This window comes from Bufo bufo, chromosome 5 (genome assembly GCF_905171765.1).
Source record: "Bufo bufo chromosome 5, aBufBuf1.1, whole genome shotgun sequence".
In the NCBI taxonomy this organism is placed as follows: domain Eukaryota; kingdom Metazoa; phylum Chordata; class Amphibia; order Anura; family Bufonidae; genus Bufo; species Bufo bufo.
This window is the reverse complement of record NC_053393.1, coordinates 178,149,575-178,176,907: the sequence shown is the minus strand read 5'-3', so window position 1 is coordinate 178,176,907 and position 27,333 is coordinate 178,149,575. Positions and strand designations below refer to the sequence as shown.

Sequence of the window (27,333 nt, the reverse complement as noted above, 5' to 3'; positions counted from 1 at the left end):
CCAGGTCCCCTGTTCTGCCCGCCCCGCTCCTCTTGATTGATGGCACGGTCCGCCGCAGCGTTGACAAAATCCCGCGCCTGCGCCGTTCACTTCTGTCTTCGGCGCAGGCACAGTGAGTGAAGGCCGCTCTCCTGATGCCGGCTTCCTCACTGTGACGTAGTCAGCGTAGGCGCAGTGAGGAATCCGGCACCAGGATTGCATCATTCACTCACTGCGCCGAAGACAGAAGTGAACGGCTCAGGCGCGGGATTTCGGCAGCGATGCGGCGGACCGTGCCATCAATCAAGAGGAGCTGGGCGGGCACAACACTGGACCTGGGCGGGATAATGGGTGAGTGGACGGAGCCTCTAGGTGCTGATTTTACGCCCACATAGCACCTAGAGGCTCATTAACATATAATAAAAGTGCTTTTTTTAGCAAAAATGTCTGCAGGGACTAATGTTAGAAACACACTGTTATGTAGTGCTGACATTAGTGCATCGCTATATCAGTCTGCTACATAACAGTATTTCTGGTGGTAGAAGCCCTTTAAACAGCGTTCAGAATCTGTCAATCATCAGAAAAAACGTTACGTTATGTAGCTGACTGACATGAGCGATGGGCTGTCAGCAGTACATAACAGTTGTATAGTAAGGACCAGCACTCGCTCTAATAGTAATTTCAAGTAGATTTAATGGTCACATACAAGTGATAAGTGACGCGTTTCGGCTACTGTGAGCCTTTGTCAAACGTAATGGATACAAGTTGCAAACAATTTAAATAGCCCGCGGTTAGGTTACCATGACAACGTTGTAAACAGAGGACACAACAATGCAGAAATGGTGATTAAACAAGTGGATGAACAGATAACTATCATTGCTTAACAGGGCACCATGCTTTGCAGTGCTACATTCTATTGATCATCATAATATTATTATAGTATAATGTTCCATACTGGATGCTAGAAACTGTACCAAACTTATACAGAAGAAAAAAGGAAAAAAAGAACATAATTAATTCTCAGTGCACCATGCTTTACAGTGCCACATTTTGCTAAACCTTATATAATGATGTAAAATACTGAATGCAGAGGTGCTACAATTTTGCGTGGTAAACTTACGCCCTGATCAAGCACTAAATGACACGGATTGGAGTCAAGTTCTCTGTGAAAGAAAGAAAGAAAGAGGGAACATGTTGAAAGGGTTACTGCACACTGTGGCTTACAGAAAACTATTTAAATCATAATCACGATTTAACCCCTTAGGTTCTAGGGTTTGGAGGCGATGAATCCAAAAGGCTTCTCGTTTTTTGAGCATCTTACACCCGTCTCCTCCTCTCCGGGGCAGTGACACGCGCTCTATTATCTGGAGGCGCAGCCGGGAGATGGCATGTCGGTGTTTCTCAAAATGATATGGGATGGGAAGTAGTACATTTTTCTTTCTAATGGTAGATTTATGTTTGCAGAAACGGTCTTTCATCCTCATGGAGGTCTCACCGATATACACAAGTCCACAGGGACACTTCAAGAGATAGACCACGAAATTGCTATTACAGGTAAAGAAGCCATTTATTTTACATGTTTCCCCTGTGTACGGGTGGGTAAAGTGTTCTCCTTTAATGGCACTAGAGCAGTGTATACATTGAAGGCATGGATATGTCCCATTCTTGGGTGTTGAGAGGGTGGCCTGGCGTAGAGGGTGTCTGTCGCTACCTACATCAGCCCTGACTAGGATGTCTCGAATATTTTTGCACCTTTTGTAGCATATCATAGGTGGAGATTGAAATTCCGTAACATTGGGGTAGGCTCTGCTGAGAATACTCCAATGTTTGTTGAGGTCAGTCCTGCATTTATGGACCCAAGGGTCGGTATTTCACCACAAAGGGAACTCGTGGCTGTTTATCACTAGTAGTGGTGGAGCTGTCTTTAGGTGGTTTCGCCTGTTGTGTATTTAATAGGTCTTGCGGATAACCTCTGTTACGGAATTTATCTATCATTTCTTCCTGACGTGCTGTTTTCATATTGGTGTCAGACACTATCCTATTTGCGTGTGGCGGGGAGACATTCGAACCCTCGAACAATTCAGGCAGTACATCAACTCTGTGTGGAAGGAACTGCAGTTCGCCGTGCACTCAGATGGGTCTAAAATCTATTTCCTGGACACATGGGTGATAAAGGATGAGAAGGGGCAGATACACACAGACCTGTACACCAAGAATACTGACCGCACCAGTCTGCCGCACTTCACCAGTAACCGTCCTCCTGCAGTCAACAAATCACTGCCCCATTCACAACTCCAGAGAGTGAACAGGATAGTGTCCGACACCGACATGAGAACGGCGCGTCAGGAAGAAATGATAGATAAATTCCGTAACAGAGGTTATCCGCAAGACCTATTAAATACACAACAGGCGAAACCACCTAAAGACAGCACCACTACTACTAGTGATAAACAGCCACGAGTTCCCTTTGTGGTGAAATACCGACCCTTGGGTCCATAAATGCAGGACTATCCTTAATAAACATTGGAGTATTCTCAGCAGAGCCTACCCCAATGTTACGGAATTCAATCTCCACCTATGATATGCTACCAAAGGTGTAAAAATATTCGAGACATCCTAGTCAGGGCTGATGTAGGTAGCGACAGACACCCTCTACGCCAGGCCACGCTCTCAACACCCAAGAATGGGACATACCCATGCCTTCAATGCATACACTGCTCTAGTGCCATTAAAGGAGAACACTTCACCCACCCGTACACAGGGGAAACATGTAAAATAAATGGCTTCTTTACCTGTAATAGCAATTTCGTGGTCTATCTCTTGAAGTGTCCCTGTGGACTTGTGTATGTCGGTGAGACCTCCATGAGGATGAAAGACCGTTTCTGCAAACATAAATCTACCATTAGAAAGAAAAATTTACTACTTCCCATCCCATATCATTTTGAGAAACACTGACATGCCATCTCCCGGCTGCGCCTCCAGATAATAGAGCGCGTATCACTGCCCCGGAGAGGAGGAGACGGGTGTAAGATGCTCAAAAAACGAGAAGCCTTTTGGATTCATCGCCTCCAAACCCTAGAACCAAAGGGATTAAATCGTGATTATGATTTAAATAGTTTTCTGTAAGCTACAGTGTGCAGTAACCCTTTCAACATGTTCCCTCTTTCTTTCTTTCACAGAGAACTTGACTCCAATCCATGTCATTTAGTGCTTGATCAGGGCATAAGTTTACCACGCAAAATTGTAGCACCTCTGCATTCAGTATTTTACATCATTATATAAGGTTTAGCAAAATGTGGCACTGTAAAGCATGGTGCACTGAGAATTAATTATGTTCTTTTTTTCCTTTTTTCTTCTGTATAAGTTTGGTACAGTTTCTAGCATCCAGTATGGAACATTATACTATAATATTATTATGATGATCAATAGAATGTAGCACTGCAAAGCATGGTGCCCTGTTAAAGCAATGATAGTCACTTGTTCATCCACTTGTTTATTCACCATTTCTGCATTGTTGTGTCCTCTGTTTACAACGTTGTCATGGTAACCTGATGTCATTTCCGGCTCCACCGAGGGCTATTTAAATTGTTTGCAACTTGTATCCATTATGTTTGACAAAGGCTCACAGTAGCCGAAACGCGTCACTTATCACTTGTATGTGACCATTAAATCTACTTGAAATTACTATTAGAGCGAGTGCTGGTCCTTACTATACAACTATCTGTGGATCTTCTCCGGGACACGCGCATCGCATCACTGAGAGCAGAAGTGCCGCTTGTATCTTCACACACACACACTTAAAATTTAACGATATAAACAACCCGCAGTTTACTGAATAAGAATATACCCGGCGAGCAAAAATGCTGTCCCCCCCAGATTAATGGGGGTTCCTACACCCATGCTTTCAACATGCACTTTTTCACAAACTCTCCCTCATTAAAGGGCTGGGCTGATTTTGCGATCTCTACTGCTACAATATAACTAGCTTTTACAGCAGCCTCACTATGTGATGTGGCTTTTTTGAACATATTCTGTTGTGAAACCAAACTTCTTTTCATCTCCTCCACTTTCTGGCTCTTTTGAGTCATGTCCAGGTCCTTGTACTTGTCATGGTGTTTTGTTTCATAGTGTCGTCGAATGTTGTACTCCTTAGTTATAGCCACGTTGACTCCACAAATCAGACAAACAGGTCTGTCTTTTACATATGTAAACAGATATTCTGTCTCCCACCTGTCCAGAAAGTTCCTGTTGTCTGCCTTTTTTTTTGCCATTTTTGGGAAGGGGTTCCACAGTGACAGTTGTAGCTTGAGATCGCTATGACTTCTGTCACACAGGAGAGGGCGTTTCTGGGACCTGTCCTTATTGACGCGCCAAAACATCAGCAAGGCATTATGGGATTTGTAGTATTAGCGATGAATGAATGCGCTGTATAATACCGGCGGGTTAGCTCTAGTAGTTATTTGGTATAGCCTCGCGGGCCAAATATAATTACACTGTGGGCCAAATTTGGCCCGCGGGCCAGAGTTTGACACCTATGCTTTAGGTGTTCCACAAGAATTAATGGAAAATGGAGATGAAATTTCAGAATTTCACTTTTTTGGCAGATTTTCCATTTTAATCATTTTTTTTCCACTAACAAAGCAAGGGTTAACAGCCAAACAAAACTCCATATTTATTGCTCTGATTCTGTAGTTTACAGAAACACCCCATATGTGGTCGTAAACTGCTGTACGGGCACACGGCAATGCGCAGAAGGAAAGGAACTCCATATGGTTTTTGGAAGGCAGATTTCACTGGGATAATTTTAAGCTGCCATGTCACATTTGAAGACCCCCTAATGCACCCCTAGAGTAGAAACTTCCAAAAAATGACCCAATTTTGAAAACTACAGGATAAGGGGGCAGTTTTGTTTATTTTAGGGTATATTTGATTTTTGGTTGCTCTATATTACACTTTTTGTGAGGCAAGATAACAAAAAATAGCTGTTTTGGCACAGTTTTTAGTTTTTTTTTGTTATTTACAATGTTCATCTGACAGGTTAGATCATGTTGTATTTTTATGGAGCAGGTTGTTACGGACGCGTCGATGCCTAATATGTATACTTTTTATTTATTTATGTTTTACACAATAACAGCATTTTTAATAAAAAAAAATCATGTTTCAATGTCTCCATATTCTGAGAGCCCTAGTTTTTTTTACTTTTTGGGCGATTGTCTTAGGTAGGGTCTCATTCTTTAAGGGATGAGATGACTGGTACTATTTTCGGGTGCGTATGACTTTTTGATCGCTTGGTATTACACTTTTTGTGATGTAAGGTGACAAAAAATGGCTTTTTTGACACAGTTTTTATTTTTTACGGTGTTTACCTGAGGGGTTAGGTCATGTGATATTTTTATAGAGGAGGTCGTTACGGACGTGGCAATACCTAATATGTATACTTTTTTTTTTATTTATGTAAGTTTTAAACAATTATATCATTTTTGAAACAAAACAAATCATGTTTTAGTGTCTCCATAGTCTGAGAGCCATAGTTGTTTCAGTCTTTTGGGCGATTGTCTTAGGCCTATTGCACACGACCGTATGTCTTTTTCAGTGTTTTGCGGTCCGTTTTAAACGGATCCGTTGTTCCGTTTTTTGTTTCCGTTGTGTTTCCGTTCCGTTTTTCCGTTCCGTTTTTCCGTATGGCAAATACAGTATACAGTAATTTCATAGAAGAAAATGGGCTGGGCATAACATTTTCAATAGATGGATCCGCAAAAAACGGAACGGATACGGAAGACATACGGATGCACTTCCGTATGCATTCCGTTTTTTTGCGGACCCATAGACTTTAATGGAGCCACGGAACGTGATTTGCGGCCAAATATAGGACATGTTCTATGTTAAAACGGAAAAACGGAAACGGAATGCATACGGAGTACATTCCGTTTTTTTTGCGGACCCATTGAAATCAATGGTTCCGTATACGGACCGTATACGGACCGCAAAAAACGGCCAGTAAACGGGAAAAAAAAACGGCCGTGTGAAAGAGGCCTTAGGTAGGGTATGATTTTTGCAGGATGAGATGACTGGCACTATTTTGGGGTGCATATGACTTTTTGATTGCTTGCTATTACACTTTTTGTGATGTAAGGTGACAAAAAAAAATGTTGTTTTTTTAGCACAGTTTTTAATTTTTCTTTTTTTTTCTTTTTACGGTGTTCACCTGAGGGGTTAGGTCATGTGATATTTTTATAATACACTTACAGTCTGCTTGCCTGTGAGATCCAGGGGGTTGTATCTCACAGGCTCTCACGGAAGGCAGCCACGATGCCTAAGGAAGGTATCGGGCTGCCATCGGGTCCCCATCACAGCAGCAACCCGATGGTTGCTTTCTCCCTACACGGACATCGCACGTGCCGCAGTCAGCTCCGGTTAATGCGCCGGCATCGGTGATTTCACAGATGCTGGCGCATACAGTAGGGGTCCGGCTATCAGTGACTGCCGGACCCCTGCCCGCGGATCGGGCGGGCACTGCTCCTGCACCCGCCCAATCAGCGTGCCGTACATGTAAGGCGCTGGGCGTTAAGGGGTTAAATAAGTTTTCTGAGTACCTGCCCCTGAATGGTGTAAAATAAAAAGTCATGGTATACTTTTACACCATTTGGAGGCATGTCGCGGATGTTTAACTCCTCGGACAACTCCTTTTAAAAGGGTTCTCCAGCTCCTCTCCCTCACCTAAACTGTGAAAGGAAGCATGCTTACCTGCTTCCTGCTGCTTAGTTCCAGCTCCTTCGGTCCACAACTGCATCACCATGCTTCAGTCCCCGGCATGGACGGAGGTCACTTGCTGCTGCAGCCAGTTACTGGCCACAGTGGTCAACGTTCCCTCAATCGGCACTTCACTGGGTCACATGGTGCTTGGCGGAGGCATCACTGCTGCAGCAGTACATGTGACCCCCATTTGTACTAGAAGTTTACAAGTGTGGACCATATCGCTGTGGACTGAAGGAGCTAAAACCAAGCGACGGACAGTATGCTTTCCCCCACAGGTCTGTAGTGGGATGCAACAAGTGTTAAAATCCTGGAGAACCCCATTAAGACTCATTTTTGGACTTTTTAAAAGGAGTGCTGGCTGTATGAAGGGCATGAAACCCTCTTGTATCTATCTGCTTTCCAGAACCCTTTAATGAGGGTCTTGGATTAATGAGAAATGTTTCAAATACTTTTTCTGTGAAATAATTCTTCTCTGAAATAATGATTAAGAATGTGTTATCTCTGTGCACTCTTGTAACCTTGGTTCCTTTTACTTAACCTTCAGAATTTCAGAAGAACTTCAGAAGGACTTTCCACAGAAGACCAGCCTCTGAAAACAGACGGCAAACAGACAGAGGAGATTTACAATGGTAACAGGCTCTCCACAGGACAAGAGCAAATTGAGACGAAATCCGAGCAGTTTAATATACCACAAGCAGCAGATGCGGACACACGAAGGTACGCCAACAAGCAAGGTCCTTTTTGACCATGAAGTTAATTTCACAAAACTGCTTTTGTTATGTAGACAAAGGCTGGTTGTAATGGAGAAGTCTACTGGAAGCAAACGTTTTTTCCAATGAAGCATCTTCTGTTTTTGGTGTAGTTAGCTAATTTTAAATACTGTAGTATGAAGTTCCGACTAAATGGAGGAGAGCCCTCCATTCAAGATCCTAGTCAAATCCATGGTGTACATGGATTTAAATGGGAACTCTGTAATTCTTAAAGGGGCTTTCCGATCCTTTTATATTTATGGCCTACCCTCTGGATAGCCAGTCAGTATCTGATTGGCGAAGATCTTACACCCTGCACCCCCAGAAATTAGATATTCAGTAGCTCTGGTGCCTGTTGTCGGTGCTGGACCCACTGTTTGCAGGCCGCCGTACGGGCACGGGCTGCACGGATACGTGTGCATGAACCCTTAATGGACTGTCTAGAAAATAAAAATTTGTTTTAAACCACTTCACAAAGAGAAAATGCCTCTTTAAATATGAAGTCCTTTGAGATAGATGGATAGCGGCTCTAGGTCTATCATCTCGTAATCTGCCTATCTGATGTCCTAATCGCCATAACCTTTCACTCTGACACGGAAGAACTGCCCTAATTCCACCGTACATAAGTCCTCCCATTCCATGGGGAATATTCTTTGAACTAGATAATCCTATGAATCTGCCTCTAGAACGTAGCGTACGGCTTGCAGTAGTTTTTTTTTAGAAGTATCTCTCTCTCCTTGGGGGGAGGGGGGCGCAATGTAAGCTATATGTTTTAGGACTTGTCGATACTGAGGGACACGTTTATTAGGACCAGCGTTTTAGACGCCGGTCTTAAAGCCTTGCACTGGCGCCGGCCTCTATATTACTTTGGCAGATCCACCGCTGCTTCTAAATTTTAAGAGAGCTTCATTTAGACCATTTTCTACGCCTAAACAGGTGTACAAAATGGTAAATGAAATGGGCCTGCTGGCCTGTCCCCTTCTTTGCCCACTTTTTTAGACCTGGCGTAATCAGAGAAAAGTCACAGATTGCGGCGCAAAGGACCTTTGTGCCGCAATCTGCACCAGAAATACGCCTAATAGAGACGTATTTATATTTAATAAATGGCTTCCTTAGTTTGTATAGGCATTTTTTTACATTTTTCAATAAAAATTATCTGATTTTAAAAAAATAATAAAAAAATATTATGGCACTTCCCGGCCCCCTACTGGCCTCTCCCTCCTGGTTCCTCTCTACACATAAGAAATTACCACTCAGCCAATCACTGGCCACGGTGGTGACCTACCTAAGCCAGTGTTTGGCTGAGCGCCATTTTCTTTCTGTGGAGAAAAAGCAGAGAGTAGCAGGGGAACCGGGCAGCATCAAAACACTAGAGGTGAGGGATTGGTGAGTTCAGTATACCTTTAATTTTTGTACCCCATTGTGAACTTGTTTAAAAATTAATTTTCCCTTTTAATTCTTCCTGGAGGAGGCCACATAAGTATTATATTGCCTTCTAAATGAGCAAAGAAGCTACCGTAATTTGTTAGCAATACTGTGGATGTCTTAAGTCCTTTTTACATGGGCAGATTATCAGGTACTAACTGAACGCTCCCCATAATTGCCTGTTCATGTGCGGAGGTGGTAGCTGCATTAACATACAGGAGCCCTCTCCTCTATGATCGCTCGCCCCCTTATGGTTTCCTTGTTTGCAGCACAATGCAGGGTGATGTGCTGCAGGCAAACAATGGTTTTATGTGCCACATGAAAGGGAAATTATTCATGTAAACACTCATTCCTGATAATTGCCCTGATCCTTGGCCTGGACCCATTTGTTTTGTCATACGCGTATGGTCTGTAACTTCACTTGAAGGAAGACTGAACCTTGAAATGAAAGAGCAGGTCAACCAGAGATACTTCCAGGTAATGCTCAGTTTACAGTGAGACAGGTTTGGTTCATAGAAAAGAAAGTGAAGAATTGCTTGGATTTTTTCCCTTTGTTTAGTGCTCAGTGGAACGTTCTCTAATGTTATCAGTGGGTTTATCTTCTCAGTTTTGTGGTTGTCAAATCTTATTATGGTAAATTTGAAGAAGAACTGTGTTGTGTCTGTGTTGTACCCTAACCAACTTTCTTTTGCCTTTCAGCTCACTTAAGAGACGAGCCCGGGATGTTAGGAAAGCAAACACTGCACATAAAGTGCAGAACATGAAGCAAAAGATGCATGAAGCGGAACGAAAAAGAAAAAGGTGGTTATTCTGGAAACCTTATCTCATTCCAGTTGGGTTGGCTTCAGTCCTATTAACGGGAGCTTATGTCTGTTGGAAGTTTTATTCTCTTTGACTTTCCACATAATATGGTGCTTGTGAGGGTGTGACTGTGGACACCGTAATATAAACCCTGGGTGCTGTCAATGGGACAGACTTAAATCCTGAGCTATGGCGAGTGCTTAGAAATGGATACAATCTGTGTCTCCTCCTAAAGCCATCTCAGGACTTTTTGGGTCATCCTGTTCCTAACTGAAGCTGCTATTTATTTTGTAAGGAAGAAAAATGGTACATTTGTATGTATTTCTGTTATGTTGGTTTAGCATAATTACACCAAATATTGTGAAGATGTTTGACCAGATGTTACTTTGTAGCATTTTTTTGCAGACTACTCAGGGTATTGCTTCGGTTACTTTGTGCGGCCTGGTTAGATGGTACCATTTTTTTTTTCTGCAACTGAAGAGACCCTCTGTTGACACTTGTTAATAAAACGTTCCAGAGGTCTCCCTTTCGCAGTAGAGTGCACAAAGCAAGACCTTAATAGTGTCCGTCGGATTGGCCCATCATATGTTGCTGCAGGGACTAGCATCTGGTAATATTCTGTGTTCTTATGACTCTTGCTTTCATCTACCTACATTATTCATCTTTGGATGTGTGTCATCACAGAAGAGACGGGATTGTAGAAGTCATTTTTCCTGTCTTTGCTTGTGGGTGTTCTTTGGTTGTTCTTGAACTCCCGAAGTTAACATTACATCATGGCATTATCTGCCGGGGACAGTACTTGAGCCATATCATCAAGAAGCCACACAAGTGGTTCTGTTCTAAGGTCTGTTCTTCTCTCTTGGTTCATGCTTAGCTGGTAAACCCGTTGCCTCACCAGAGATCTTCCATGTGAGCACCACGTGTTGGTGTTTTTATTCAGTTTTATCCTTTTTTTTTTTTTTTTTTCTTTTTTTTTTTTTCCGTATCTATTTAATCTACTTTTTGATGTCCACAACCAAAAATCCTTTATTCATCCGTAGACTAAAGACGTCTGTAGAAAATTGGCTGTGAAGACATGATATTGCCATAGGGTGCCTACTTTAAACTTTGACAATTAAATTGTTGACTAGCAGTTCACTTTTTTCTTTAGTGAATTTTGGTTGAGATTGACTCTTGGGACCAATCCTTGGAACTGTAGAGGTCGGTGCATGTGTATGGTCACTCTTCTTTATCGTCTATGGGACTGGGCACTTCTGTTTTCAGGACTGGTGGAGGTTCAACCACTTATTATGCCATAAATCGGGGTTGCCCAGCCTTGCAGCTCTCCAGCTGTTGCAAAACTACAACTTCCAGCATGCCTGGACAGCCAACAGCTATTAGGGCATACTGGGAGTTGTAGTTTTGTAACAGCTGAAGGGCCACAGGTTAAGCATCCCTGTCATAAATGATTAAGATGTGAACAACCATGCATGAAACATCTTTTCTGCATTTAGAGCCACTCATAAAATGTATCTGATGGATGTGATATACAGTTCTTTGAGGTTTTACATAGGATAGTTGTTACAGAGCCTAATTTTTATGTGTAAATGTTTTAACCACATTGGTCATTTTAATGAATCTGTTTTTATATTAATTTGACTCTTAAAGGGAATGTGTCATCAGAAAATGACCTATTGTTTAAATAATGTTAAACATATTTTATAAGAATATTTGGTGGTTAATTGAAATTTTCCGTTCACTATTTGTATAAAAAAAGTAATCCTGCAGTTTTTGCTCTGGCCACTAAGCCTAATAATAGGCGCCACTTCTTGGTCTGTACACTCTACAGTTGACTTTACTGCAGTTATCTGCTCATCATTTCAGGCAGGATTATAACGACAGATAATAGAGATTTTATTTTTATATATATATATATATATATATATATATATATATAATCTCTATGTGTGTGTGTGTATATATATATATATATATATATATATATATATATATATATATATATATATATATATATATAATGTAGGTCGCAATAACGCCTGTTAAAGTGTCGCAGACACCTGTACTGGCAATTTTGCTCTGGTCCCGAGCACTGTGTTCACATAGGCTGTGTAGTCTGTTCAGTCCCTGCCACCCACACCATTAATCCTTGGCAGGAGGCAGGAACTGAGCAGAGCTCATAGGCTGCACTGGATCACAGCAGGAGCCCATCACTGACGGAAGCACGGCTCCTGCGATTTCTCCTGCTGTGGCTCCTCCGCCTGCGCCTGGCCTGTAAGGTCTTCCATCTTCCTGTAGTCTCAACAGCGGCCTAGTCTTATAGCAACAAAAGGGGGCAGTGGCAGTTCAGTTAGTTACTGGGTGTGAAGTCCGGGCTGTGAGTGGCACATCCCAGAAAAACCCTTTAAGTCCCTTGATGCTGTTGTCAATAGTGACTGCGGCATCTAATAATACATTGGTATACAAGGAATACCGGTGCATTATGAAAGCGTTATAATGTTCCCTCGTGAGAGTAAAAAAAAATTGTTAAAGGTTAATAGTTTATTAATAAAATAAAAATTTTGTCCATAAAAAAAATTGGAATTATTTTGATCATCTTCACGCCACCCCCAAAATAATAAATGTTAATAAGTCCATGTACCTCATAAAATTAGTGTCAATGAAAACTTCATCTCGCCCCACAGAAAACATTCCGTCATAAAGCTACAACTTTGGGTGGGTTCTAGCTCTTGGATAGCAGCTATATAATGAAATGTGCTATTTTTATGTCAAACAAAAAAACACTTAAAACAGTACATATTTGGTATCGCCATAATCATGCTGATCTGTATAATAAATGTAATATGCTAGTTATATCACACAGTGAATGTTGCAAATGTATCAAAAGTGTAAAAGAAAACCTGGCTGAACTCCTTTTTTTTTTTCCATTATCACCCCAAAAAAAGTAACTAAAGTTAATGTTATATGTACCCCAAAATAATGTCACTAAAAATAAAATTTGGCCTATAAACATGCACTCGTACGTCTGCATCAACAGAAAATTAAAATCATTAACTTACGGCAAAAAACAACCACCCGACGTCTTATTTTGTACTCCTCCAGTGGTTATCACCGCTTATTTACTCCCTCCTGTCTTCTGCACGGGACATGTCTAGAAAGCTCTCCCATAAAAGTCAGCGATGTGGTGCAGAGCAAGACCTGACACACAAGGCAAGTCAATGGGGGAGGGATCCGTTTTCTCTGACGCAATAGAAAACTGATCCGTCCCCCATCAATTTTTAATGGTGTTCATGACGGATCCGTCTTGGCTATTTTAAAGGGAGTCTGTCACCTCCACATGGCCATATACAGTGCTTACATGGCTCTGTAGCACACCTATACAGGATTGTAACGGTAGCTTTGTCTTTGTCTTTAGACTTGCACCAGCAGGAAAAACGAAGTTTAATTCATATGCACATGAGCACTCGCAAGTGCCCAGGGGCGACGTTCAGTGTGTAGGTGCCCAGGGGCGGCGTTCAGTGTGTAAGTGCCCAGTCTGCTCTGCCTTCTTTTCACTTTACTCCTCCCCAGTCTCTGCCTTTGACCGCCCTCCAAGTCTTTTGCCTCATCGATAGGTACGGACTTGAAGGGCGGGCAAAGGAAGAGGCTGGGGAGGAGTAAAGTGAAAAGAAGGCAGAGCAGCCTGGGCACCTACACACTGAACGCCGCCCCTGGGCACTTGCGAGTGCTCATTTGCATATAATTTAAACTTCGTTTTTCCTGCTGGTGCAAGTCTAAAGACAAAGGTACCGTTACAATCCTGTATAGGTGTGCTACAGAGCCATGTAAGCACTGTATATGGCCGTATGGAGGTGACAGACTCCCTTTAAAGATAATACAACCGGATCCGTTCATAACTGATGCAGAGGGTACGTAAGCGTTTTTGCTGATCCCTGCCGGGTCCATCAAAAACGCTGGCGTGAAAGTAGCCTTAACTGGTAGTAAATGTTTTTTTAAAAACACATTCCCTTTAAAAGGGGAAGGGTAATGAGCAGCGCAGGTCTTGTCATAGATTAGGCGTGTCCTCCGGTAGTTAGTGTGGCTTAAATAAAAGCTATGGCAGCTGCCGTAGATTCCAGTCTTCACTTTACGCCACAAAACTGGCATAAAAGATAAATGTGCTGGGCACACTGACCCCCATCCCCTTTCCATCCTTACTATGACCCCCTTCCCAAAAAGTGGCATAGCAATGCCACATGAGACTAAGTTTAGTCGCAGTGATGCTTAAAAAAAAAAATTGTCACAAACGCAGGGTTTGCAAATTTTTATTTATTTTTATCAAAAACTGATGTAGGGGAGAATGAGGAATTCCGCTTGTGAAATTGGGCCAGTTAATCAGTGGTCAGGCTGTGACACATAAGTATACACTGGGCAGAAATACAGTTACGGATCCTTACTTTCGAGAACGACTTGAAGCTTGCCCTTGGCAGACATAACTCAGTGTACCAGTTTTTCTTTGAAGAGTTCCTATAACTCATTGCTACTGTAGATATAATTGAAAGCTGTGAAGGGAGCAATCATTTTAAATAAAAATGGTGTCAAAGAGAGAAAACCTATCAGTGAGTACTCACCTTACTGATATCACGCCGGTGCTCTGGTCTCTTCACTTCCTCTCAGGCTCGACATGCTGGAAACGGCTTGCTGCTTTCACATCTGCAGCACAGAGATCCAGCCAGATTCGGCAGAGAATGCAGGGAATCAGCCGGAGACAAAGCGCAGCTTGCAGCGGTTGGTGTCCGGCCACTTCTCTGCACACCGGATCTCCGCCGGACCCTATTATACTTAATGGGGCCGGTGGGCGTTCCGTTTGCATCTGACAGTACCAGATCTGGAGAATTCCAGCAGGCTGTTCTGTGCTGGAACAGCCTGCTGGATTCCATGCTGCAGATGTGAAAGTAGCCATAGCCAATCACCTGCTGAGGTTTCGGCAAGGCCAAGCTGTTTTCCGGCATGGCAAGGTTGAGAGGAGGAGGTGGAGAGGCGAGGGGGAGCAGAGCAATGGTGTGGGGGGGGGGGGGGGGGGGGGTATTGGTAAGGTGAGTACTCGCTGTTTATTTCACCCTCTCTGACCCCCTTTTTATGTAAAATTATTGCATTGGAATACACCTTTCGAAGAATTGCCAGGGGTATTTTAAAAACTGGCCTTGGCCACCGAGTGTGAAGAAAAGTTATACTTTTCAGTTCACCAGTTGATCCCTCGTCGTTTCCAGTGCCGCCATCGTGCCAGATTTTTTTTTACTTGACTACAGTTAAGACAAGCTGCTGAATACCCCTTGTCACCACTGCAGCCAATCGCTGGACTAGGACATGACGAAAGACCACTGAGGCTATTGATTGACTGTAGCTGTCATGGGGGTATGCTGCAGCCAAGTCAACAAAGCCTGGTGGTAGAAATTGGAGGGGAGGCACTGGAAACGATGGAGGCGTTTCCTTCGCAATAGTTGCTCTTCGGCCTTATTGCAGAGTATAAGGACAAGATAATGACTGCAACATGGCTTTAACAGGGGGGGCTGAAACGAATCCGGAATTATGGCTGTATGCATGATTTGAGATGAGATTAGATGAAAGAACTGAATAATATATCAGTACAAGTAGCAGTTACATTCCAATTTTAAAGGGGTTGTCCCAGAATAACAACTTATCATGTATCCACGAGGTAGGTGATCATTGTGTGATCAATAGGGATCCGACTCCTGGGACTCCAGCTAATCATGAGAAGGGAGGAGGTGGGGGTTGGGATCCTGAGTCCCCTATTTGAGTGGAGCGGAGGTCCAGATGCTCAGACCCTAGGTGATCACAACAGGGAGGTCCCTGTCCTGCTTTTGAATTTCCGATCATGCGTGCTGCCACCCAGTTCAACTCCGCTGTACTCTGCTATCTGTGGCAGTCCTATAGAAAATTGAAGGGATTGTCCCAGAATGATAACCTGTCCACAGGATAAGGGACCGGTTTCTAATCGACTGGCTTCAACCGTTGGAATGGAGCTGCAGATGCATGCATGTCCACGACTCCATTACCGATTACAAGCTCTTGGCTATCTCTGGCAGTCTCGTAGAGATGAATGGAGCGGAGGACATCCATGTGTGTTGTCAACCAGTATGTTAAATTGTGGGGGGAGGGGTGGTCTGCTTCTTAGTCTTTTACATTTTTATAAAACTTGCTGGTTATGTAGATATTCAGATACTTGATTTATATTGTTGTATGATTGTTCTATGATCACTTCAGACCCACTAATTAGAAGCAAGAAGGACCAGTAGGAAGGAATTAGATCTTCTGACTTCCTCCTACTGCGGGGGAAGGCAATCTCTCGCACTCTAGCTATGTGAAACTACAACTCCCAGCATGCATACTTTCTCTAAGAAGTCTCATCGAAATGAATAGAGCATGCTGTGAATTGTAGATTGTAGTGCTAATGCTGAAGGTTGCTGACCCCTGTCCTGCTGGAATGAAGTCCTCTGAACAAACCCTAATGGATGGCATGAACTGGGAATGGCCAGCTCATACAGTTGCACTTCTTTTATGAGGCTACACGGTTTCATTTCTTTTTTTTTTTTATGTCATCCTTTCCATTGCAAAAGGTGAAACCTGCACTGAAAATTGGCACAATCAATTGATATGCTCCATTTAAATAAATCTGTACCGTAGGTCAATTTCCATGCAGAAAATTTCCATACTGTATACATGAAATTTAGAAAATAGAATCTATTTGGCTTAGGTACTGTATTACACTGCGGGTTTTCCACACACACAGACGTGATTGCATGTGGTCTTAAATTGTACATAACCTTTCAAGAAACTGCATTAATCAGTAGTACAGTGTGTGTACAGGAGGATTAACACTATTTCAGGCTATTATAGGACTTGTAACGGGCATTTTTTTTTTGCAGTTTTCTCTTTTGTATGCTAGATCTTTAGTTTGCAGTTCTCCCAGATATGGTGGGTGGAGGCCTGCTGCTATCTACTGAACACAAACTAGAGGAGAATCTTCTTCCTAACCTTCTCTTATGCACTCAGAATCAGCCCCAGTATCATGGAGGACATTACAGAGATGTACTGACCTGTATGTTAGTGTCTGTCTCTGGCCAAGTGCTATATTCACAGTCTATGCAGTATCTCTTTGTCCGTGTCTCTCTAAGTTCCTGATCACTCCTACCCCTCCCCTCTCCATAGGCTTTTATTGACATGTGTAATCTAACCTTTCAGTGAGCTGCATCGTCCTGGACAGCTTCAAGAGAAATTTCAAAAAGAAAAGCATTTAGCAAGTGTTTGGTTGGGAAGGGAGGTAAACGGCTGATATCAGAGAGAAACATCTAGTTCTCCTGTTATGTTACACTTATATTAAAAGGGTATTCCAGTTAGATTAAGTTATCCCCTATTCAAAGAATAGAGTATAACTATCAGATCAGTTGGGTCCAACGACTGGGACCCTGTTCCCCCTGCAGCCCCCCTGAAATGAACGGAGCGGCTGGTTGGGAATGTGTGCAGCTGCTCCATTCATTTCTATGGGAGTTCCGGAGATAGCTGAGTACAGCGCTCGGCTATCTCCAGAACTCCCATAGAATTGAATGGAGTGGATGCGCCATTCATTTCAGGGGGGCTGCAGGAGGTACAGGGCCCCCATTCTCGTAATCGGTGGGAGTCCCAGTGGTAGAACCCCCATCAATCGAAGAGTTATCGCCTATCCTGTGGAGAATACCCCTTTAAATTTCTTGTGGTCACTAGTCCTATTGATTTATGCAAAGTTGTGGAAAACTTACTGACCATTTAATGTCCTCACCGGAGTAACAGACTGCTGAAATCAGTGGGTCTGTTTCTACACTATGCTGCCCTAAGAGAGGTTGGCATAAGAGAGCTGACAGATTCCTTTTAAAGGGATGTTCCTGACACTAATACGATACCAATATATGATGTTAATGGTGGGGATTTTTATCTTGGTGCAGTGAAACACCTTGCCCGACTCAGCCCTATTCAATTGAATTTTTGTGGGATGGAGAGTTCCAAAGTTCAGATCTCATCAGTTCATCGATATGCCCTCATTATTTAGGGGACATTTTTTTAGAATTCTCAGCAAAGTTCTATATACCACTGGTGGCAAACCTATGACACTGGTGCCAGAGGCGGCACTCAGAGCCCTCTCTGTGGGCACCCACACCCTGGAAAAACTCTATAGTGTACCAATATGTCTTAGACTCTTCATTCCATTCATCAGCGCAGGGCGCACTATGAACAGCACAGGCAGCGCATTGAAAGTAGGCAGGCTGTTATAGCTAAATTATATAGTACATGGAAGGTATATTAGATTGGACTGTAGCATTCAGGTTAAATTGCAGTGTTGGCACTTTGCCATAAATAAGTGGGTTTTGGGTTGCAGTTTGGGCACTCTGTCTCTAAAAGGTTCGCCACCATTGTTCTATACTGACCAAACTGATGACGTGAAATCCATTCCATATAGAATATTTGCTTTAATACTTGGAAATGTTGGATTAAACAAAAGGCCCAGTGGCTTGTGTTGTTGTCAGAGCTAACCTTGGGTTCTCTACATACATGGATTGTCCTCCAGACTTTCCAGCCTAAAATATTGGTTGTGAAAAAGATGAGGAATACGACTGCGTGTCTTACTTTGAATGTTGATGCTCATGTTGGACCAAAGTTAGGCGGTAAAGGTGAGCTGTAACCTGGTCTGGATACTTTGTAAATGAATCCCTTTACTCTTGGCTTAATTTGATTGTACATTTATTAGCTATTTATTATAAAGAACTGCAAAAAACATTGATCTGATTTGTAGATGATTTTTATTTTCCACTTATCAGGGACCACGTGGTTGTATCTTAATAATTTTTTAGGATGGATGGCATTTTCTGAATTCTGTCCCATAAAGCATTAAAGGGGTTTTTCCAGTTTAGAAAAAATAAATAAATAAATCATACAGCCTATTAGGGAATTCTCAGTTAATAGGGAGCTATTCAGAATCCTCATCGTTTTGCCGGAATGGAGAGCAGTTACAAAGAGCGTCCCTGGCTCTGTCAGATTTCCCCATATATTACAGCTGATTGCTGGGAGTCCCAGGAGTGGGGCACATGGTGATTTGCTTATTGTCAAGGGACTCTTTATTAAAAGTTGGGATTGTCTAAACAGGAGAACCCACTTAAAAGCAGGGGGACTCCCGAGTAGAGCTTTGTATTTAATAGAACAAGCATACGAGCGTCTGCCATTGACTTGTAATAGCTATTCCTGGGCAATACTCCTGTAGGTCTTCCTCTATGACTGTTTGGACCATGTTATACTTTTCCACTGTATTTTGTATTCAGAAAATAATAAATGACTTACAAGCACATGAGCTGTCTGTGTTATTTCTTCTCGGTACCTGGATGTAGGTAACCACTGCATATAATAAAATGTGGTTAGTAGAATTCTCTAGTAGGTCCAAACAACGTGATTTCAATATTTGTACTGTGCAACCCAAGTCTGAATGCCACGAGGGAACAGACATACTGTCATATGAATTCCAGACAGCCCCCCTTCCTTTTTGACTCTGCTCTGTGCTAGTCCTGTCTTGAGCCAAACACCTGAGTATTCTGGCACAGATGTGGATTCGTTCGAATGCTCACTCAGGAAAGCCAAGTGCCCCTCATGAATATATCCTAAGTACTTATAGGTATTATTGTCCTCAAATGCCCTCGTGAGTCCTCCATAGTTATTAAATGCCTTCAGTTGTTATGGGTTTTTCTTTAGAGCTAAAGTCGGTCAAATGACTTTCTTCCAACTGCACCAAAAATGCATGCTTGGTTTGGCAAAGTTTCCCTTTTTTTTCTATTCTACAGTGGGTCTCGGGGGATGGAGGAGGGGCAGAGTACTCTTTCCCCCTTGCAGGGAGTGCGAGTACTGGTGGAAGTCTCATAGGCTAGGCAGTGCTTCTTGTGAAAAGGATGTGCCAAAGATAGCTGTGGAGGTAGCCACAGAGGGTAGCTAGAAGGTTTTTGGTTTGGCTAAGGCCTGTTACAGGGTCAGACATTGACCATAGGGCTAGATCCAGAAGAAGATATAAGCGCCACTTCTGCTCTCAGCGATGCGGTGCGCGTGTCCCGGAGAAGATCCACAGGTAATTGTATAGTAAGGACCGGCACTCGCTCTAATAGTAATTTCAAGTAGATTTAATGGTCACATACAAGTGGTAAGTGACGCGTTTCGGCTACTGTGAGCCTTACTAACCTCTGGAACTCCAGCTGTGGTAAAACTACGACTCCCAAGACGCACACTTGCTTGGCTGTTCTCAGAACTCCATAGAAATGAATTGAGCATGCTGGGAGTCGTAGTTTCACCACAGCTGAAGTGCCGGAGGTTAGCCATCACTGCTATATAGGGTATCTACCTCCAATATGTGGAACTACAGAGTGTGCTTTCTTTCTCCTGGAAGAGAGCTAATCTGCCTTCCCTGTGGTAGAAAGGGATAGCACATTGTGGATTGAAACATGCCCATGGGACACATCAGCTTGTTCTTCTGACATATCTAATGTATATGTCTAGCTTTAGGTGTGGAAAAGGAATTCACCTTTTTATCTAACTTTTGTTTTATAAAACAGTCACAAATAAATCAACTTGTATCCCTGTTAGATATGTATGAATCTTCTTAATTGTATGCCTCAGAAGTGCAAATAAAAGATTTCAAGCCGGAAACAGTTAAAGGTATCCATCTACCTAACCGAAGCTTTGCAAATAGTATTGATTAACCATTTTCTCCCATTTATTTATTTATTTTCATCAACTATGCAAATCTGTGTCTCCATGGTAACAGACTACAAACCACGTAGTCTGATCCTGATGTCCTACTTCAGTCCATCTCCTTGCTAACGTACTAGACATATGTTTTTAAGAATTGGGGTACCAGTTGAAGCGAGTATGACTGCAGGATCAGACACGGGGTTTGTTTGTTGTCTGTTACCATGATGGCACTACCTGGTCTTCAGGTGCCAAAGGAGCAGTGCATGGTGAAGCTTACACCTGATATATTACACTCAGTTGTATTCAAAGGAAACTTGCAAATGTTTTAAACCATGTATTAACACAAAGGGAGGGAAAAAACAGACTTTATACTATACTATACTTTAACTCAAGATCCTTACAAAGCGAATAAAGCATTTACTAAAAGTAATGTAACATGTAAAACGAAAAGGAAAAACTTTGCTTCTTATAGCATTAGAGCACAGGACATTATATAGTGCCAGCAGTTGTTTACTAGCCTTGTTATATAAAATTTAATATTTTTATGTTTTTTATCTGAGGAAAAACTTGGATTGCTTTATTTTTTTGCCGCTTTTTTATTTTTTTATAATTTATTTTACATGTGTTACTGAACTGGTCATTTTGTTTTGCATTGTGTCATAGGTCGAGGCTCCTCGACACCTAAATCTCCATGGCTTTGTGACTATTCTACAGCAATTATTCGGCGAAACCATTGACACCCAAAGCAAGACATGAAATCCCTCTTCAGGAGCAAATGTGAGGTTTATATAATGTGCTGACCTCATTGCATTATCTGTTTACCGCGTAAACTACTCCATCCAGAGGGTGAAGAACATCACCAGCATGACATTTTACAGAACCAAGTCCACTTCATTATCTGTCAGGTGTTTTTTATGCATGTACTTTAGAAACCTATGTAAGATACATCAGAAATGTACTTTGTATCATTCTGCCATTCACATTGTATTTTTATACTTTTTTGGCAGCATTAAATATTTTTTTAAAACTATGTGTTTTTATTGGTTCAGTTTGTAACAAATTTAAGAGTGGAGAAATGAACCCTGTATGGCAACACACAGTAAGGCTCTGTCTAACGTACCTGTAGTGATATAGTGCCTATCAGAATCGCAGTATTCTCACCTGAAAATAAAACCGCTCACAGATGAGCCCTGAGTCTTCATTTACAAGGACATATTGTGGCTGTAGGAGAGCACTATATATTTGGCAGCTGTCATGGGACAGCAGGACTACCTTTCCTACAATAACCTGGCAGGATTCAGTCCTGTTTTTTGGAAATACACAATTCTTACAAGGAGCCATAATCTGTCAAAGTGAATAAAGACAAAAGAAGAGGCACAAAATGCTACAAGGATGGATTCCTTCATATAATGTGGCTAGAGGTTAATTCCATCCACCAGCCAAAGGGACAAGACAACGCTGTCTTTCTGTTCTGTCGGTGGCTGTTTTATTCTGCATTACTTACCACCAACAGTTTTATATATCATATTCCTTTCGGCCACACCCCAGGAGAAGATCCGGTTTTAGTATCAAATAGTAGTATGGAAGTATAGTGTCTGGAGTACAGTATGGAATCTGGGCATTTTACATTGAACACAGCTTCCCTGCCAGGGAGGTGAACTGGCAGCAGACGCCTTTACTGTGGCTACCATTAAGGTACTATATATACACATGTGGTCTTGCAGAAATCCGTGCACATGTTTCATTAAAGAAAACATTCAGATGAAAGTAACTGATTTGTAGTCATACATCTGCCTCGTGGGCACGGTTTCCTCTAAGCCTTTGCAGCTGCTGAGGGAGCTGGGAAATGTTCCATCCATGGTGGGCAATCCTAAAATAAGAACATCCACACATCTAGGGCTGAAACGATTACTCGATTGAATCGAGTAATTCGACACAAAAAAAGGCTCTGCATCGAGGATTAGTTTGTGTCATGTGACCTCTGAGCGGGAGTGAAGCACTTGCTATTACCGTTCTGTGGTCACCCGCCGGCCCATACCGCTCTGCACTGTATACCCTACAGGAATGGTAAGTACTAGCGCTGGGGACATGGCTAGGAGAGGGAGATGGTGGCACTGGGGGGCAAGCTGGTGACACTCCGGGGGGGAAGGGTGATGGCACTGAGGGGGAATATTATGGCACTGACGGGGCAGCTGGTGGCACTGAGGGGAGCCTGATGGCAGCTGTGGCACTGAGTGGGCAGCTGATGGTACTAGGGAGGAACCTGATGGCATGGGGGGGCTGATGAGTTTTTATAAAGAAAAACATTCTTTTAGTTTTTTGTTATTAGATTACTCAATCAATCGTTGGATTAATCGATAAAATACTCTATTACAAAAATAGTCGATGGCTGCAGACCTACACACATCTATCCGAAAAACAATCCAGCGCACTAAATAAATAGATAAGATTGAACCAGTTGCTCTACTTAAAAAGTAAGCTTTTTTTTTTCTTTTTTTTTTCTTTTTTTGTATTCCTCCCAGATCATTAGATTTCAATTCTCTGTGCGTTACCTAATTCAGCTAGATCATGTAGGCGACACCTGAAGACCAGTGTTTGAAAGTAGGGGGGGTTTCTGTAACATTACTTAGAGGTTATGCCATGATTGATGTAGTAAGTGAAAATCAGACATCCTATATCAGTAACCTTGGGCACTACAGATGTTCTGAGACTACAACTCCCATAATGCTCCATTCACCTCTATGGGAGGTCAACCGGGCATGTTAGCATGCTGGGAGTTGTAGTTTCACAGCAGCTGGAGTGCCGAAGGTTCCTGATCCCTGCTATAGTACATGACCATCTCTAACAAAGCTAGAACTAGCCCTGTACAGCACATGGATCCAGACATCTCCCCATTCTTTGCTCCAGTTCTGCTCGATGCCTTGCAGGCTGGCAGCTCAGGGGTGTCCTCTCTTCTGCAGCTCGGTCCCTGTAACTGCCACAGATTCTAAGGCCCCTTGCAGACTATCGAGTATTCCCCGCGGGTGCAATGCGTGAGGCGAACACATTGCTCCCGCACTGAATCCAGACCCATTCATTTCAATGGGTCTGTGTACATGAGTGTTGGTTTCATGCATCACTTGTGCGTTGCGTGAAAATTGCAGCATGTTCTATATTCTGCGTTTTTCACGCAATGCTGGCCCCATACAAGTGAATAGGGCTGCGTGAAACTCGCATCGCATCCTCAAGCAAGTGCGGATGCGATGCGTTTTTCACAGATGGTTGCTAAGAGATGTTGTTTGTATACCTTTAGTTTTTTACCACGCGCGTGCAAAACGCATTAAACCGCATTGCACCCGCGTGATAGAAACTGAATGGACTTGCTTGCGAAATCTCACATTTTTCACTGAACACATCTGGTCCTAATTTGCTCACGCTCGTCTGCAAGGGGCCTAATAGATATGTCTGGTGGAAGATTTAAACTGAGCATGTGCAACCCACCTCAGTGTGGTGGACAAAAAATAAGGAAAATAACAAACAGCAGGTCGCGCCATACAGATACATTTTAGGCTACTTTCACACTAGCGTCCGGGGCTCCGCTTGTGAGTTCCGTCTGAAGGCTCTCACAAGCGTCCCCGAACGGATCCGTCTAGTCCTAATGCATTCTGAGTGGATGCGGATCCGCTCAGAATGCATCAGTCTGGCGGCGTTTGTCCTCCGCTCCGCTCAGCAGGCGGACACCTGAACGCAGCTTGCAGCGTTCAGGTGTCCGCCTGGCCGTGCGGAGGCAAACTGATCCGTCCAGACTTACAATGTAAGTCAATGGGGATGGATCCGTTTGAAGTTGACACTATATGGCTCAATCTTCAAACGGATCCGTCCCCCATTGACTTTCAATGTAAAGTCAAAACGGATCCGTTTGCATTATCCTGAACAAAAAAAAAAACAGACGGATCCGCACCTAACGCAGGTGTGAAAGTAGCCTTATTGAATAGCTCAGTTGCTATACTACATTTTTAATTACCTGGAGATAAAAAACGATTCAGATGTAAATGCTGTTATAAATATAGAGTTCGGACCGCGCATATCCTCAAGGCCAGTATGCAAACAAATTTTCTTTCTTCCTTCTCCCTTTTGAAAGAGAACCGAGGGCTGCAAATATCCTGTATATGGATATCCTGCAACTAATAAAAGTTAAGATAGTGTAAGTCCGTACGGTTAGGTAACCTGCACTGCACAGATTATACTTACACAGCGCTATGTCAACCAAGGCGTGTATATAATCCCTCCGTAGCTAGTTGTTTTTATACTGACGGAGATCCACGTTCCCATGCAATCCCACAGGATCTGCCCACGGACTTAATTCAGATATACCCCAGGTGAATCTACAGTTTTTTTCTTCGATTTCTTTTCCTAGAGGTTTCTGTGAATACAAGTGGCTTCTGCAATAGTGAAGCTCCGATGATGTTTGGTTAAAAAAATTTGATTTTCACATACTCGCGCTCTTTAAAATTAGCATTTAAAATCCCAGCGTCTTAAACTTTTGCCCGACCCGGGTTTCACTCCTTGAGCTTCGTCAGGGGCACACTTCATCTTTCCCTCCCCCTTCTTTTTATTTGGTAGGCTGGAGTTAATCAAGCATCTAATGTGCTACTCCGGACCACTTGCCTTTTACTGCTTTAACGCTATACTTGTATCACCTAATCCTCAAGGGAAAAAACGGCTGCTATTTGGTCCCAATTCACATGGACATAATTGTTCTATCAGTTTTGTATTCTAATTTAACACAGCTTGCAGGTCAAAGTCTACATTCAGACCTCCTGGTTGTAATGTACCTAATTCATATATCCACTTACTCTCTTTTTTATTAATTTTTTCCAGAAAACTTCCTCCCCTCAAATGGTTTTGTACGGATTCCACCCCCATAAACTTTAGACCCTCTGGATTTTTTTTGGTGACATTTTTTGTAATGAGCCGATACACCATGACTTTCAAGTCCTTTTTTGATGTTTCGTATGTGCTCCTGCACACGGACCTTAAGGGGTCTAATGGTCCGTCCTACATACTGTAGGCCGCAAGGGCACTCCAGTACATATACAACCCCTTTACTATGGCATGTCATCTCACCCACTAATTCTAACTGTTTATCTTTGATGGTACTCCTAATTATAGTGCTATTTTGTGACCTTTCTGTTCTTTTTCTGTTTTTGAAAGCAATGCAAAAACCACACCAGTTAAAACTGTTTTTTATTTTTATTTTTGGTTTTTATCTTCTAGTCGATTAGCAGCACTATGTACTAATTTGTTTTGTAAATTGGGTGCTTTTTTATAGATGACTAGCGGTTGTTCAGGAATCACAGGTCCGAGTACTGGGTCATTTTTTAGGATCGACCAGTTTTTTTTTATATTGTGTTTTTCAATTCCCCAGAGCACTGTGTGAACTGGGTTATAAATGAAAAACGAAAATCAATGGTTTTTTTCGATGTTTTTGGTTTATTCGGGGTTCCCTCTCGTTGTTTAATTGTATCTTTTATACATCTGTCCAAGTTGTCATTTTCATATCCTTTTTCCAAAAAACGTTCTTTTATTACATTACTCTGCTTTTTAAAAATAGCTAGATCAGTGCAGTTTCGGTGGATTCTCTGGACCTGTCCCTTTCGTATATTATGCAACCAAGGGGCATAGTGGCAGCTCGTTAGATCTATATACCCGTTGACATCTGTGGGTTTGAAAAAGGTTTTGGTTTTGAGCTGTCCCTCTTCAACATATATAGTCAGGTCCAAAAAATCCACAGAGACCGCACTGACCGTGCTCGTGAAACTTAGGTTCCATTCTTTGTTCTGCAATCCTGCAATAAAGGCCTCCAGCTGGTTTCTTTCCCCCTCCCATATCACCAAGCAGTCGTCTATATACCTTTTCCAGGTTTTTAGAGTCCCACTTTTTTTGAATTTATTCAACTCGGGGTCAATATATTGTTTCTCCCACATGGTCATAAAAATATTTGCAAAACTGGGGGCGAATTTCGCCCCCATCGCCGTACCAACCTTCTGTAAGTATTTGCCCTTAAACCAAAAATAATTATGTTCTAAACAGAATTCAACACCGCGTACTATGAAGTCCGCTTGTGTCTGAATCATATCAGGGTCATTGTACAGGGTTTCTCGTATTGCTTGTAATCCTAATTTTTTTGGTATGATGGTATACAAGGAGGACACGTCGATGGTAGCCATCCACGTGTTCTCCCCGACCCTCTGCAATTCTTTTATCATTTTAACCACACTACCGCTGTCCTTCAGATAAGAAGGTGCCAGTGGTACATATTTTTGTAAAAAATTATCTATATACTCCGTAGTTCTACTAGTGAGGGAATTAATCCCTGACACTATAGGTCTGCCGGGGGGATTTGTAGCACTTTTGTGAATTTTCGGTAGTATATAGATAATTGGGGTCATCGGTTCCTTTATGTTCAAATATTCTATTTCCTTTTTATTGAGTATGCCTTTGTCACCTCCATATTTGACCAAAGCTTGTAATTTATTTTTGTTTCTGGGAGGGGGTCTTTTTTCAACACAGCGTAGGTCTTGATGTCACTCAGCTGTCTCAGGACCTCCGCTTCATAATCCTCAACATTCATAACCACAAAAAATTTTGTAGGGAAGGAACCAGCTAATAACCAAAATAATGCAGAGCAGAAGCAAGAATATATACATACGAAATTAAAAGATAAATCAAAATTTTATCCTAAAAATAATGAGTGCATAGATGCCTTCAAAAGAAGTATTCTGAATGAATTGGAAAAAATAGAATCTAAGAAGAAAGGAGGCAATTTAACTAAAAAAGAAAGAGATGCACTAAAAATGTTACAGGACAATCAGGATATAATAATAAA

General features: G+C 42.3%; 1 protein-coding gene across 2 annotated transcripts in view; it reads left to right on the top strand.

The window, feature by feature from the left end:
• PTPN2 (protein tyrosine phosphatase non-receptor type 2) overlaps positions 1-21,496 on the top strand; it is a 102,457-nt gene extending 80,961 nt beyond the window's left edge. The window contains exons 9-11 of one of the 2 annotated variants that reach the window (XM_040431266.1): positions 7,280-7,452; positions 9,609-9,710; positions 21,129-21,496. In XM_040431266.1, the coding sequence (XP_040287200.1) occupies positions 7,280-7,452; positions 9,609-9,710; positions 21,129-21,150 (297 nt within the window). In that variant the 3' untranslated portion in view covers positions 21,151-21,496. The remainder of the gene's footprint in view (positions 1-7,279; positions 7,453-9,608; positions 9,711-21,128) is intronic. The other variant, XM_040431265.1, reaches the window with a different exon arrangement.
• Positions 21,497-27,333: the final 5,837 nt, after the last annotated feature.